Raw genomic sequence first — 15759 nt, forward strand, 5'->3', positions numbered from 1 at the left:
CGAGCATGATTAAAACATGATCGAACGAGATGATTAAAATATGATTAAGCGAGAGCGTGATCACGAAATAAGGCGATTACAATGATGGATGATAAATTAACATCCGTGGGCGAGCGAAGTGTGGGCAATATGAAATAGATGAAACTCGCTTGTCGTATGGCAGTCGGATTAAAGGTAGGTATTTTGTTTATTGCAGTGCTTTGCATCGGTCTAAATGATTGATTAATGATTAATTAAATAAAATGAAATTGTCTCTGCAAAGGATTTTGTTTATGAACAAAAAAATTTTTTTTTTTTATTCTTTACAAGTTCGCCCTTGACTACAATCTCACCTGATGATAAGTGATGATGCAATCTAAGATGAAAGCGGACTAACTTGTTAGGAGGAGGATTAAAATCCACACCCCTTTCGGTTTCTACACGACATCGTACCGGAACGCTAAATCGCTTGGCGGCACGTCTTTGTCGGTATAATATATGAACAAAGCTTCAGAATACATAATAATTATATGTATTACTAGCGGACGCCCGCGACTTCGTCCGCGTGGAATTTAGTTTTTCACAAATCCCGCGGGAACCGTGGATTTTTTCGGGATGAAAAGTAGCCTATGTATCAGAGTATCCAGAGTAAAATCTATTTCCATTCCAAATTTCAGCCAAATCGCTTCAGTAGCCGCAGCGTATAAGAGGAACAAACATACTTACACACAAACTTTCGCCTTTATAATATTAGTAGGAAGTAAGATTAAGTTAATCAAAATTAAATATCAATTATCTAAACAAGTAGGTACTATAAAATAAATAAGGTAGGTATAACGATATTATAAAGTAAAAGTTTGAACGGCTTCTTTAGTATTGAGTTTCAGATAACCCTCTCTACATATTTTGTCTTGAACAAAAAGTTTCGCATATTACATCGCTTTCTGTACTTCTTTTATAGTTTCTTGTAGATATGGGCTCTTGTTATGTTAGAAATTAATAAAATACTACTCTAAAATTTATAAAAAACTAACTCTTTTAAAACATAGTCTAAAACTTTTAATTTTTCATAACCGTTTTTAGTAGATACGTCATAACTAGTACTTATACACAGCACTACTCGATGTGTACTGTTTACTAGCAAACGAATTAAATGAAGGTAGAAAATGCATGTCATTTCATAACTTATTTATTTTAAGTTATGTATTGTTTGTTTATTAAAATGTTATTTAAAATTTATCTATATCTAATTGTTCTAAGCTTATTAATCGAATTTATTTTTATTAATTTAAGAACAAGTTAATTATAATTATAATTAGGTGTGAAATGACTAGCGATTTATACCCTCAATTTAATTTATTTGTTGGTAAACAGTAGGTGGTATAGGTATTGATTAGGGCTATAGTATAGAGCTTTTTATAACAGTTTTGTTCAATCCATAATTGTGATGCAGTTTGCTATAAAGAAACCCAATAAATCATACTTTATTATAGTTTACAATTGTTAAACTTGTTAAAAACTATTTTAACAAGTATATCATTTTTGAATAACTATTTTAAGAAGTATATCAGTATCTGGCGCAGGAATCAATCAATCGATCAATCAATTTAATCAAAAGCGATGATCTTACTCACAATATTCTACGCCGAGGACGACGTCTCTGAAGTACTTCCTGGACGTCTCCTCACTGAGGGGGCTCTCCGTCGGGATCTCTATCACAGGCCCTCCTTCTAACAGCTGGAACACCAGGTACAGTTGGTCTTCTGCTGGGTCGTCTAGCACCTAAAGGAAAATGAAAGAAGAATATCTATCAAATTTGACATATCAATTATATTTATTTGAATTATTATTTCAATTGTATAAATCAACGAATTGATTGATTGGTACTTGAAGAATATAAGAAGAGCCGTGATAGCCCAGTGGATATGACCTCTGCCTCCGATTCCGGAGGGTGTGGGTTCGAATCCGGCCCGAGGCATGCACCTCCAACCACCTGCAACTGTTCAGTTGTGTGCATTTTAAGAAATTAAATATCTCGTGTCTCAAACGGTAAAGGAAAACATCGTGAGGAAACCTGCATACCAGAGAATTTTCATAATACTCTGCGTGTGTGAAGTCTGCCAATCCGCATTGGGCCAGCGTGGTGGACTATTGGCCTGACCTCTCTCATTCTGATAGGAGACTCGAGCTCAGCAGTGAGCCGAATATGGGATAATAATGAGGATTTTTTTGTTTGCTTTTCAATTCGTAACTATATTAAAATATGATAATAATAGATAAATTTGCAATGTTGAATTATCTACTAATAGTCTTTACTAGAGATTGATGTTCTCTGCCCTTGGAGTATGTACCTATACAAGTAAATTTGTATGGAGCATTTATAGGATAGGGGTAGGATAGGTTAGGTAGGGAAAAAGCGGTGTAAAAGTTACGGTGAAAATGTAACAGTAATGGTTTTTTCAGAAATCGGTCGATTAGTTTTTAGTTTAATTGTAACAAACCAACAAAAATCACATCAAAATCTCTTTATAATAATTTAGACAATTAAATAGCTCGAAGAGCTACACAGTAAATCAGCACGAACACACCGTCCGGCTACAAATCACAATATTGTTAGCGATCGTTTACTCGCTCAGTGCACCGCACTGGAATGCTATTCATTATGCGGTTTGAGGGATTACGCGCGTAATTTGTGGTCTCAGTAATTACAGATAGTGCATAGTCGCTGTAATACATATTGATGTGATTATATTGTTGTGCAAGCCTAATCGTACGTACGGACACATCATACTGGACACAGTATTATAAGTCTGTAGCAAGCGTAGCATCTCTTTTTTGTCCCGTATATAGTAGTAAACCGAAGTAAGGTGCATCAGTCGTGGGTTTTTCATTCATCGCTACACGCATCCCGCCCAGTGCGGACCTTTTTTTTTTATTCTTTACAAGTTAGCCCTTGACTACAATCTCACCTGATGGTGATGTAATCTTAGATGGAAGCGGGCTAACTTGTTAGGAGGAGAATGAAACTCCATACTCCTTTCGGTTTCTATACAATCGGCCCAGCCGGGGATCGAACCCAGGACCTCCGTCATGTAAATTCACCGCGCATACCACTGCGCCACGGGCGTCAAAAGCACGCCTTCGGGAGTGTTACGAACAAAGTTGCTAAGCTATACCTCACCTCAACAAGTTTGACAACATTAGGGTGGTCGAGTTTTTTCAGCACTGCTATCTCCCGGTACACCCTCTGCAGCGGATCCGGCGGTGGGCCGGGGCCGGCCTTGCGCGGCGGCGCGCGGCCGAACAAACCTGCGCGCCGCATTAGCTTGCGTTTTGACAGGATCTTCATTGCCTGGACACAGATAATTGACACTTAACAACTTTGCATTGTAAAATTATTATTTACTTATTTATTTAAAGTAGAAAATACGTTCTGAAAAACCCGGAGAACCCATCTTTTTTGTGTATGAAGAGTGTTTTAATATCAAAATTAGGATGTTAAAAAATATGTTTGCCTCAAAAACTTCTGGCAAAAGTATCGTTAACAATAGTTTGGCCAGGAAGTTTTTAGGCAAATCACTTTCTCAATTTATTAATACGAATCATAGACAATTATAGTTTACCAAAAACATTGTACCTACAGAAAAAATCAACATAGATCTATGATCTCCACACTAGGATTCCCTGTACGGTAGTGATCAAATGTTCAATAAACACATAATAAACGATGAGGACAATGAGGATAAAGGATTTTCTTTCAGATCTGGGTAATTGCCACTTGAAACTCGTCGGTTTTTGCGGAGAATAGGAAAATTATTCTTTGTTCATAATACAACTTTCCGCAAAGGAACGCCTGCTTCTATTCAATATTTAATTTATAAAACTGCACTGCATAACTGCATTGTTGAGATGCATTGATAGGCCGTAGATATTTTTGGATCCTAATATTCAGATTTTATATTATGTTTGTATGTATCCAACTAATAAGATAATAAGATAAATAAGATAAATAGCATAAGTATAGAAAATGTAGTTGGTTACTCAAATGTAATTTTGATGTTAGGGAACAGTTCAAATATTAAAAGGCATCAAATTATAAAATGTATTGAAAAGCTTTTGGTATTACATAATAGAACCAAATGTAAATTTACATTATGTGCATTTCCATACCTTAAGTCAATTGCTAAAGAAAATAAGCATATCCATAACTTGAATCTTATGTTATACAACTTGACATACCATCACAGCGATGCATTTTTTTATTTTGACATGAATAAGTTTATCTCATCTTATTCATTGACTAAAGATAATTTATATCTGCCAAAAAAATGTAAGCAGCATGTTGCCTCTCTGTTGGCTTACAACTTAAACGAGTCAGTTACAAGTGTTGTAACACAGTCTATTGACATTAATATGACATGTAATAATAGTAGTTATGTTTCTATTGACCAGAGTACGAATGATAGTACTGTCTCAATTGTTAATTGTAATTTAACCGATCCAGTTACAAGTATTGTAACGCATTCTTTTGACATTTTTACAACCTGTACTAATAGTACAAATATTTCTATACCTGACCGCAGTACCAATCCTGGTACTGTTACAATTGAAAATTTTTTAAACTAGAAGATACGACAACGGAGATGCACTGTAACATTAACCTTGTACACCAAAACATACAGAGCATCAACGGCAAGGAGTTAGAAGTTGAACTATTTGTAGAAAAATTCAATATACACATATTATGTATTACGGAGCATTGGCTCACTAACTCACAGCTGTCAGTTCTTAATATTAATAATTGGACCTACTTATGCAAGCAGGAACCAATCCACACAAATGCCAAAATCGAGTTAAGGACACAGAAGCTTTCAAAAATGAGGCTTCTATCGACCCTGTAAAGATCAAAATGATCTGACAATTTTGACAGAACAAAACATTTCTATGACAAAGTTATCAACCAACATAACCGCAGTTGTTCAATAAACTAACAAGATCCATGCCCCGTAGTCACCCAACAATCGTAAAAAATTGTTGAATTTAGTTTTTTTAATAAGACTCATACCACATGGTCCCTTGCATTTTTTATTTTTTAATCAAAAAAGTAGAACCATGCAGGTTGGTTCTTGTTTGCATATTAAAATAGGCATAATCGTAATTATTTACAAAGACTCACATTACTTGATTCCTTGTTGATATAACTTTATTTACAACATCTAAGGAGTTATGTCCTTTGAATCTGTGTTGTATAATAAACTCTGATAAAATTATTCGTCCAAGTCAGAGATACCTACATACACTATTGGAATTCACTAGTTTTTATATTTTTTGTGATAAGTTTTGGTATGAATATGACATGACAACTCTTTCTAAACTTTATAGTAGTTAAATAATATTGACAGTGGCAACACTGTGTCAAAAAACTGGAGCGTTCGGTGCGTCTACGTTGTGTGATTAATAAAATTGTAATAATTGATTTATTGTTTCTAACAATGAAGAGAGTGAACACCAGGATACAAACTATGATTTCTAGCTGCCTTAACCATTCAGATAATAAAGAGAACGACAATCAAGGTACGTAAATAATTTTAAGGTTATAAAAAGTTTTTGTTGTTTCTTGAAATTTTTTACTTATTCATCTCTTCAGTTTGTGGCACGGTTCTACTATAACTACATCATGTTTTCAACAAACCGGATCATATTAATGTTCATTAACATTCATAATAATATGTGAATTTACATTATAGACAGTAATGTTAAACTACTTTGCTCAGTATATATTATTCCTTTTTCAGATTTTTATGATAACTCTAGGTCAAGCAGTCCAATCCAGGTTTCTTCAGGTATTGTTTATGTTATTTCTGTATATTTTTTGAATGCCTTTTTTTGCGTGCTGTTGCTTTAGTAGGTACTTCTCCGAAAAAGAGACTTTACTACATTTCAGTTCAGCTTAACAGAAAGATAGTGAAGTTACTTTCGCATATAATATTATTAGAGATTTTTTAAAATAAAAAGCCTATTTTTCAAATTATAAATTAAATAACATTCTAAAGGTGAACGCACATTTGTCTCAGCCGAACGCAACGACGGGCCGAACGAAACGAATTTTAGAATTCTTTATTTGAAATCCTATGAAACCTCGCACACCCGCATACCACCGATTCGATTCGTCCAAATCTGGAAGAACCCCCGGAAATTCTAGATTATCAACAAATTAGGCTCGGGCGAATCGATCAGAATCGACCGAATATGCTCGCATTCTGACAGTGGCGTGGAATATAGCAAAACGCGAGTACTACTTCTTCATTAATTCTTTTCGGCGTGGTCGATTATTTAGGTGCGGAAAGCTTCTGCTATATGTGTGCAAAGCTTCCTTGACTTCGATTCATTCGACGTGTTTGGTTCGGATAAGTGTGCGATCACCATAAATTACGGAAAAGGCTTAATTGACTACATAGGCATGTTTAAATTTGTAATTTTTGATTAAAAGCGGGCTATTATTTTAGATTTGCTGCGCAAGCGAAGAAGATGTAGTACGCATGGTGAGGTTAATAATCCGCATGAAAAAACTAATTGCAAAGGGGGTGATGGAGCTATATCCGATCCTAATTTTTCTGCTACATTACTTACCGTCTCTGCTGAAGCTTGCCAGTGTCCTTTGCCTCCTCCGCTGTCTTTAGCTACTAATTTGGTGAAGGAAAATGAAACAATACTTACTTCTATTGATACTGATGGTCATGATATTGAAACAGCTGTTGAAAAAAGCATAGAACCACCTCCATACTCACCGCTGACCCCACGTCCAGTCATTGCTAAAAGTAACGAAACTTCTGCAGCTTTATGGGCAGATATCAATAATGCTTTACTAACCTCAAAATCACTTACCGAGATTTCTGCTGAAAAAAGTGTTTCACCGCTTCCTCCTATGTCTCCAGAAATGGCGTCTTTGTTTCATATTTTAGCTGATGCAACGGATAACTACTATCCGAACACTGAAAGTGTATCTGATACATCAACGATCGTAAGCTTGAGAAGTAGCGAAACTCCATTATTTATTGATAGCGATGATTCGGTAAGAGATCCTAACTACTGTGCCAATGCGAATTATGGCTCGAGTGATGATAGCTCTAATGATTCAATTTCTTTAATATCTGGTACTGCACTTGTAGAAATCAACCAAATACCTAACGGTATAAACGAGATCGCTAGTTATCAACCAGAATCAATAAGTTTAGGACCTCATAGTGCTCAACAAGAAATTGCGCAAGTCGATAATGAGATGGCTTCTATTTTAGAATTTGCTATAATATCTGACAATGGTAATGCTACTAATGATAGGTTACGCATAGGAGCTGTTTCTGTTCACGAAACTGAATCATTAGTAACTGGAATACAGCCCATGGGAAGGCCAAAAAAAGGCCGAAAGCCAAAATATGGTGGGATATCGCGGGAAGAAAGGAAGAAACGAAAGTACACAAATTTGTCTTATGTCAACTCGAGGAAAAAGATAGTCAGTCCTAAAAAATTTATAGATTTTCAATGCAGTTGCCTAAAAATGTGCCACGAAAATGTATCAGTAGAAAAGAGATTGGACCAATTTAAAAAGTTTTATTCCCTAGGATCTTATAATGCGCAAAATATGTTTTTAACTGCTTTAATAAAAGAGCAACCAGTGAAGCGTCATTACGTAGCAACTGACAATAAAACCAAAGTTTCAAAGAAAAAGTCTTACTCACGCCAATATTTTCTAGATGGTGTATCAGTTTGTAGAGATATGTTTGTTAAAACATTACAAACGTCGGCAAAAAGAATAAATACGTCGCTTTGTAAGATGCGATCAGGCAGTTGCATTACAGATAATCGTGGTGTGCATGGCGGTTACAATAGAGCATCTCCTGAAAGCGAGGAGTTCTTGATTAACCTTATTAAAAGGTTGCCAACATATGTATCTCACTATCGCCGAGAAAAAACAGAAGGGGCTAAGTTCTTGAGAGCAGACTTGACTTTATCAAAAATATATGAGCTATACAGCGATGAAGTCAAAACCGCCGACGTAAGAATACTGTCTGCTGCAAAAGTTAACAAATTGTTTTTTACGAAATTTAACCTGCGTACCAAGCCTCTTAAAAAAGATACGTGTAATAAGTGTGACTTTTATGAAAGTCAAATTCAAGTGTCGTCAGATTCAAATAGAGTTGACATTGAACAAAAGCGAGTAGCGCATCAAGAAATCGCAAAATCTCTGCAAAACCAATTGAGAACTGACATGAAGCTAGCTAAAGATGATCCCACAGTCGAAACTCTGACTTTTGATCTCGAAAAAACGTTACCTTTACCGCGTATACCTACTAATATCGTCTTTTACAAAAGACAACTCTGGGTATACAATTTAGGTATACATACTGGGAGCAAAGACGAAGCTCACTGCAATGTATGGGTAGAAGGAGAAGCTGGCAGAGGTGCTCAAGAGGTGGGGTCTTGCCTCATCAAACATATCACAGAAAGGCTTGATAGCAACGTTAAATATCTGATTTTATGGAGCGATTCGTGTGGTGGTCAGAACCGCAATATAAAATTGATATTAATGCTGAAAGCCATGTTGAATGAACATCCAACTTTAGAGCAGATAAATATAAAATTCCTTGAATCAGGGCATAGCTTTCTCCCAAATGATACAGATTTTGGAAAGATAGAATGTGCCTTAAAGCGGCAACAGAGGCTCTATACACCGGATGATTATATTCAGATTATGAAAACTTGTAAAAAAACGAATCCAATGCATGTACATAGGATGAAAAATGAAGATTTCTTGTCATCGTTGAAGTTAGAAAAAAATATAATTAATAGAAAGAAAATGATAGGCGGAGAGAAAGTTTCATGGCTTCAAACTAAAGAAATTATGATTAAAAAGGATGAAATGTTCAAAATTTACATGAAAACTAATTTGAATGAAGATTTTAAAGTAGTGAATATTAAAAAAAATGTTCGCGGAAGACAATATTTTATAACAAAAGCGATAATGGAGCCACTTTGGCCAACAGGGAAACCTGTCCCTGACGCTAAGTTAAGGGATTTAAAAAGTATGCTACACTTGATTCCGCAAGACTCACATGATTTTTATGTGAAACTTGTCGGAAATGACGATATAGAAGACGATCTTGAAGGCTTTTCAGGTCAACCGGATTTTGATATAGAATTGGATTTAGATTAAGTTATTTTTGATATTCAATTAAACTTATTTGTAGTTTTTAACATTCTCATATTATATATATAATTCTAAGGATTTAAGATTTGTTTTTATTTTAATAATAAATCGATATGTTTAAAATAAATATGGGATTTTTAATTTTTTTCCTATAAATTTATGGCATGATGATAAATTAACAAAGAACCAACCAACACACAGATAGTTTAGCAAAAAGGAACCAACGAGTTATTCTTTAATTATTATTAAAAGTGTTAATGATTTTCATTAATATGATATTTGTTTACATAGAGCAAATTATTTGGAACAATATTGTAAATAAACTTCATTCAAAATTACAAACAATTTCACTGTGTACAAAATTTAGACAAAAATGGCTTTTTCTCAAAACTGTCATCGTGTGGGTTGATTCTGTTTTGCATAAGTAGGTCCAATTATTCATTGTCAAGTGTGTTCTTCAGAAGGGCTGGTCATGGTGGCTCCTTAATTTTCTTACATAATAACTTAAAATGTAAGGATAGAAAAGATATAGTTCGTCTTTCTGTGGAATGCATTGTTGAACTTTCTTGTGTGGAGTTGGAACAAATTATTATAGTATGCGTGTACAGACCCCCTCCTGCTGACTTTGATCAATTTGAAGAGGTAATGGAAGATGTAATGAGGCGATTGTGCACATCTTCCAAACAAATACTGATTTGCGGCGATTTTAATGTTGATATTCTAACAGAAAACTCAAAATCTGTTAGATTTCTTACCTTATTTAAATGTTTTGATTTGATGCATGCTTTTAACGAACCTACTAGGATAACCGCAACTTCAGGTACCTGTCTGGATAATATATTTTATAATTGTGTGCTTGAGAGAAAGAAGATAATAAATAAATTAAGCTCTGATCATAGTGGTCAAATAATTACTATCTTAAATAATAAAGCCAATAGCAATCAATGGGTAAAGTGTAGGCCAATAACTGAAAGTAAATTAAAGCGATTCAAAAACACAATTATTTCTAAAATTCCAAGTCTTGCATTTGAAAATAATCATCCAGACATGCTCTTTGGTACACTTTTCAAGACAATAGACAGAGAGTTTAGTAAAATTTTTAACTTTAAACGCATTAATGCTAGCCAAAAATTAAAGTTTAGCGAATGGGCTACTGTAGGCATTTACAAAAGTAGAGACAAACTGTACGAGTTGTACGAGGAAAAACAATATACTCAAACGCGAACTTATTTAAATTATGTCAAAAGTTACTCAAAAATTTTCAAACGTGTTTGTATTCTTGCGAAATCGTTACACATCAAACAGAAAATAATTGAGTCTGAGAACAAGATACAAACCACCTGGAATATAATTAATAGAGAATCAGGAAAAATCAAACCGCGGGATATCAGTTTTGAATTAATTGTCAATGACAAAAAGGTAAACACTGATATCGAGGTTGTTAATGCCTTTGAAGATTTTTTCCAGAATGTTCCTATCTTGTTAACTGATTCACTAGATTCGTCTGCTACGGAAGCCCAGAGACTATTAAGAGGCAATGTGTGAAATTCAAAAAGAACGTTGCACTCTTTAGAGTGCAACGTTCTTTTTGAATTTCACCACATAACTGTATCAGACATTAAAAAATCTTTCAATTTGTTAAAATTAAAAAGAACCGGAGATCTGTGGGGCATGTCAGTGAAAGTAATATCTAATATAATTGATGTAATTGCTCCCCACTTAGCCATTATTTTTAATGAATGTGTGGACTTAGGTATTTTTCCGAACCTAATGAAGCATGGCAAATTGATACCACTTTTTAAATCAGGAGACAAATCAGATCTTAATAATTATAGACCGATTACAATATTGCCAACACTTAGCAAGGTCTTTGAAAAAATCATATTAAATCAACTTTTATGTCATTTTAATTTAAATAACTTGTTTCATCCTGAACAGTATGGTTTTACAAAAGGTCGCAATACAACTGATGCAGGGGCTAAACTTTTAAAACATATTTATGAAGCATGGGAAGGTTCTAAGAATGCTATTGGTGTGTTCTGTGATCTGTCCAAGGCGTTCGATTGTGTTGACCATAACACCCTTCTACTCAAGTTAAGCCACTATGGCATCAAAAGTGTTGCACTCGATCTCATTGCCTCTTATCTCAGTGATAGAACGCAGAAGGTATGCATAAATGATATAAAGTCGCACGGTTCCACTACCATAATGGGCGTCCCACAGGGTTCAATTCTGGGTCCTTTTCTATTTTTAGTGTACATAAACGATTTACCATACCATGTCAGCGGCATATGTGAGATTGTACTGTTTGCTGATGACACATCCTTAATTTTTAAGTCCGACAGAAATAAAGATAACTCTGACGACGTTAACCGTGCCATATCGCATGTGTCGCATTGGTTCACTGCAAATAATCTACTTTTGAATGCCAAGAAAACTAAATGTATTGAGTTTTCATTGCCAAATGTTAAAAAATTAGATAAGTCTATAATGATCGATGGTGAAACACTGGAAATGGAGAGTTCCACAGTTTTCCTGGGAGTGACCTTGGATTGTAAACTTCAGTGGGGTGCTCATATAGAAAAACTGTCTGGTAAACTTAGCTCAGCGGCATTTGCCATGAGAAAAATAAGACAGTTTACTGATGTTGATACAGCTAGGCTTGTTTATTTTGCGTACTTTCACAGCGTAATGTCTTACGGTATTTTATTGTGGGGCAAGGCTGCCGATATACAATCTATATTTGTTCTTCAAAAAAGAGCAATTCGAGCAATATATCAATTAAAATCACGCGAGTCCCTTCGTCAAAAGTTTAAAGAAATAGGTATACTAACAGTAGCCTGTCAATATATATATAACAGTATAGTATATGTAAGACAAAATATTAATTTGTTCAAACGAAAAGGAGATTTAAACCCACGTCTTACTAGACACGGGCATAAGTTAGTTATTTCTGCATATCGTCTCCAAAGAGTAAAAAAATCTTTTGTAGGTTTGGGTGTACTCTTCTATAATAAGATCCCCAAGACTGTGATGGACCTGCCAATGCATAGCTTTAAGCAATGTGTTAAAAAACATCTACTTAGTCGAGGGTACTACAACATTGATGAGTTCCTTAATGATAAAGATGCTTGGAGGTCGTTGGATCAGCTTCCACCTTCACACAGAAAGTAAAACTATAAAAAATGTAAACAGTAATTGTTATTAATTGTAAATTATAATACTGTATGACTTTTTCAAAAGAGCAACTGTTGAGTTTCTTGCCGGTATCTTCTCAGCAGAACCTGCCTTCCGAACCGGTGGTAGAATCTTTACAAATAGTCAACTGACGTGTCAAAAGTGCTTGTAAACTGAGCCTACTTGAAATAAATGATTTTTGATTTGATTTGATTTAAGAAAATTACCAAAAAGAGTTAAAGCATTTTCACATAAATATTGACTTAAGAAATTATTCTAATAAATATTACACAATAAAAATTATACTTATGTTATGAAAAACAAACCCACTTGAGTTTTTAGAGTTTAAACTATCGATAGTGTTATTCATATTAAATGATTATGAAACACGGCTAAAACTCACGTGATATTACGTCGGAGTATGCCCGACTAGTTTCGTGCCGCGATGCAAGAACCAGCTCATGACTAAGGGCCCCGTATGGGTTCGAAACTAGTCGGGCATACTCCGACGTAATATCACGTGAGTTTTAGCCGTGTTTCATAACCACTTGAGTTTGTTAAGCTTTCTATCTAAATCTAGCCCTTACTTATTGTGTATGATATTGTAGATGTTATCAAATTAGGTACCTATAGATTCATGTACGTATGTTCGGTACTAGGTAGAACTAATTAGTTACGTACTAGGCAAGCTAATGTCTTACGAAATAAATTAATTAAGTACACGTCACACTATACTGCTGGTCCGATAGCGATCGTTTGTCGTGAACTTTGACACAATTAGCCTGCATGTGATGACCAGACCTTCTTAAAACGCTGAAAAATTGTATTACAATATTGCCCATACTCCTACCATAGTAGGGTAAGCAACTATAGACTTAGGACTGTGGCTTTGAAAGGTGGCAAGTACTCTAATGCGTCCATGAATAATACTTCTTCTTCTTTGGCCTCGCCTTGTTACGTTTATATGGGGTCAATCTTTTCAATCATGCGCCATTTTGTACGCTACGTTCCGTTACGTCCTCATTCTTCAGGTACTTACGGACCTTCGTCAACCTCGATGCTATTGGTATCTCTTTTCCCCTCTTCTTATAATAAGTTTTAATAATACAATTCATCCATAAATGAAATGGCATCCATGAATACTAAATTTATTCTACGGCATTGCATCAGTAGGTCTAACATACGACCAACATATCAAGTGAAGAGACATAGACAAAATGTCGAGCGGTGGCGGAGTATAGGCAATAGCTATATTTTCCGTTGCGTCGCTATTGACATTTGTAAATTTCTCTACACGAGGTACGTCGTTGGTCGCATGTATTGAAATTTGCTAGCTTCTAAATCAACTACAGTTCGGACTCCATACCTACTTACTTTCCTAATTATCTGTGGTAAGTCCAAAAGCTGATTTTCGGCATTTGTAAAATGTCAGAGGTCTGTCAGAGGCAGGCTCTATTGACACATCGATATTACTCGTAACATATTGATGGGCGCCGAGCGAAATGACCTTTTACGGCCATCTATCTTCCTTCACATCTTAATTAATCACCCCGCTGTGAAAGGGTTGTGATTTTAGCAGAAATTTAATTAAGTTGTATGAGAAAAATCTTAAAGGAATTATCTCTTTATTAACTTATTGTAAGATATTTAATATTAGAGGATGCCCGCGGCTACGTCTGTGTAAAATTCAGTTAATTACAAATCCAACGGAAACCATTGATTGTTCCGGGATGAAAGTAGCATATGTGTGAATACAGGGTATAATCTATATCTTTTCTAAATTTTAGGTAAATCGGTTTATTACTTAGTTTATGCGTAGAAGTGTAACAAACGTGTATACACACTTTCGAGTTTATAAAAGTAGGAAGTTTAATTAAGAGGTGGTGTATGTTATCAAGATAATTAAGCTCGAAATAAAAGCTCTGATTGAGACGAAGACTAGGCTCGACTAAAATAGAGGTATTATATAAAGCTCATGAATTATGAATCTTTTAGTATCAGAGCACAGAGTAAAGAATGATCCAGAGTGAGTCTTTACAAGCAGCGTGGTGAAGCCGGTGAAACCCATAAAAAACAAATGTAACGCGTCTCCTTGACATCTGCGTATACAAACCTTTTTCATAATTTGTATTTCAAATCTTAACACTAACAACAATTATGTAAAATAAAACAATCAATAATTAAGGAATGAAAAAATACTCCATCTTATTTCTTTAGTTTTTGGAAACAGTTTTTATTAAAATATTTATAAAACCAAGACGCCATTTTTCTTGAAAAACATTGAAAGTTACTGATACGCTTCTACTACTGAATCGAGAATGTATTCGTTTATGAATTTTGTATTTGGAGCGGCTACGACACCGTTGTAGCCGCACTCTATCTGTTTAATCTGTATTAAATTCAAAAATGCACTGCTGTGTGAGTAAAGCTAATTAATATTATCTCGACTCGCTCTAATTGGAAACCAATGTTAGACTTTCAGATTAAGATTTTAGCCTCAACGAGCAAGTAGGTATTAAAATGTAGCCAAACAACGCTGCAGGCTAAATTGTGATGAATATTTTAATATTCGTTATCCGAAATTAATAAACTGAAGTTTGTAGAAACATGTTTTTGTAAATGTAATTAATGTGTTGTTATGTATTTAGGATTTAACATCGTGAGGAAACCTGCATACCAGAGAATTATCTTAATTCTCTGCGTGTGTGAAGTCTGCTAATCCGCATTGGGCCAGCGTGGTGGACTAATGGCCTTACCCCTGTCATTCTGAGAGGAGACTCGAGCTCAGTAGTGAACCGAATATGGGTTGATGGCGACGACGACGATGTATTTTAGGATGATTCCAAAGCCACAACGGTCCAAACTCTTTAGTATTAGTTACAGTTACAAACTCCTAGTAGTATTCTCGTATGGTAGAAGAATGAGTATACAAGTTTTAATTTTATAAAATGAAGAAGGTATGGCCTTCACAGGCACATAGCGTATAAACCAGCGAAGCTCTTCCGCACAGATATTATTGAAATTATAATATAATGATCGGTACCGGTACAGGTACCGGCGATCGTAACAAACGCTACGGAAACTAACGAAATATATTACAGATTCGATCGGCAACCTTTGCCTTTTGTAAAGGTTTCTACGTCATATTATGATCTGATTTTATAAATTAACTTACATAATGTGTATCATCTTCTTCGCTGTATGCTAACTTAACGATCCCGTATGAACCCTGTAAATTAGCAAATTACTGAATATATTTCGTGGAATAATATAGGGATACTTGAGTATAGAAAAATAACAAACAGAGGGTACATCATCCTTTTTCAGACATCTACTTAGAAATCTGTTTCATAAAGAAGGGCAACACAGGTCAAGATTGCTATTTCTATGAAGAGCAA

General features: G+C 35.0%; 1 protein-coding gene across 2 annotated transcripts in view; it reads right to left on the bottom strand.

Annotated features, from left to right (window-relative positions):
* The window catches only part of LOC112048608 (calcium/calmodulin-dependent protein kinase kinase 1), a 142433-nt gene that overhangs the window by 11274 nt on the left and 115400 nt on the right, over nucleotides 1-15759 (bottom strand). For both annotated transcript variants that reach the window (XM_052882991.1, XM_024086215.2), the window contains 3 exons: nucleotides 15537-15590; nucleotides 3161-3331; nucleotides 1614-1761 (listed from right to left, as the gene is read on the bottom strand). In XM_052882991.1, coding sequence (XP_052738951.1) covers nucleotides 1614-1761; nucleotides 3161-3331; nucleotides 15537-15590 — 373 coding nt within the window. The remainder of the gene's footprint in view (nucleotides 1-1613; nucleotides 1762-3160; nucleotides 3332-15536; nucleotides 15591-15759) is intronic.

This window comes from Bicyclus anynana, chromosome 8 (genome assembly GCF_947172395.1).
Source record: "Bicyclus anynana chromosome 8, ilBicAnyn1.1, whole genome shotgun sequence".
In the NCBI taxonomy this organism is placed as follows: domain Eukaryota; kingdom Metazoa; phylum Arthropoda; class Insecta; order Lepidoptera; family Nymphalidae; genus Bicyclus; species Bicyclus anynana.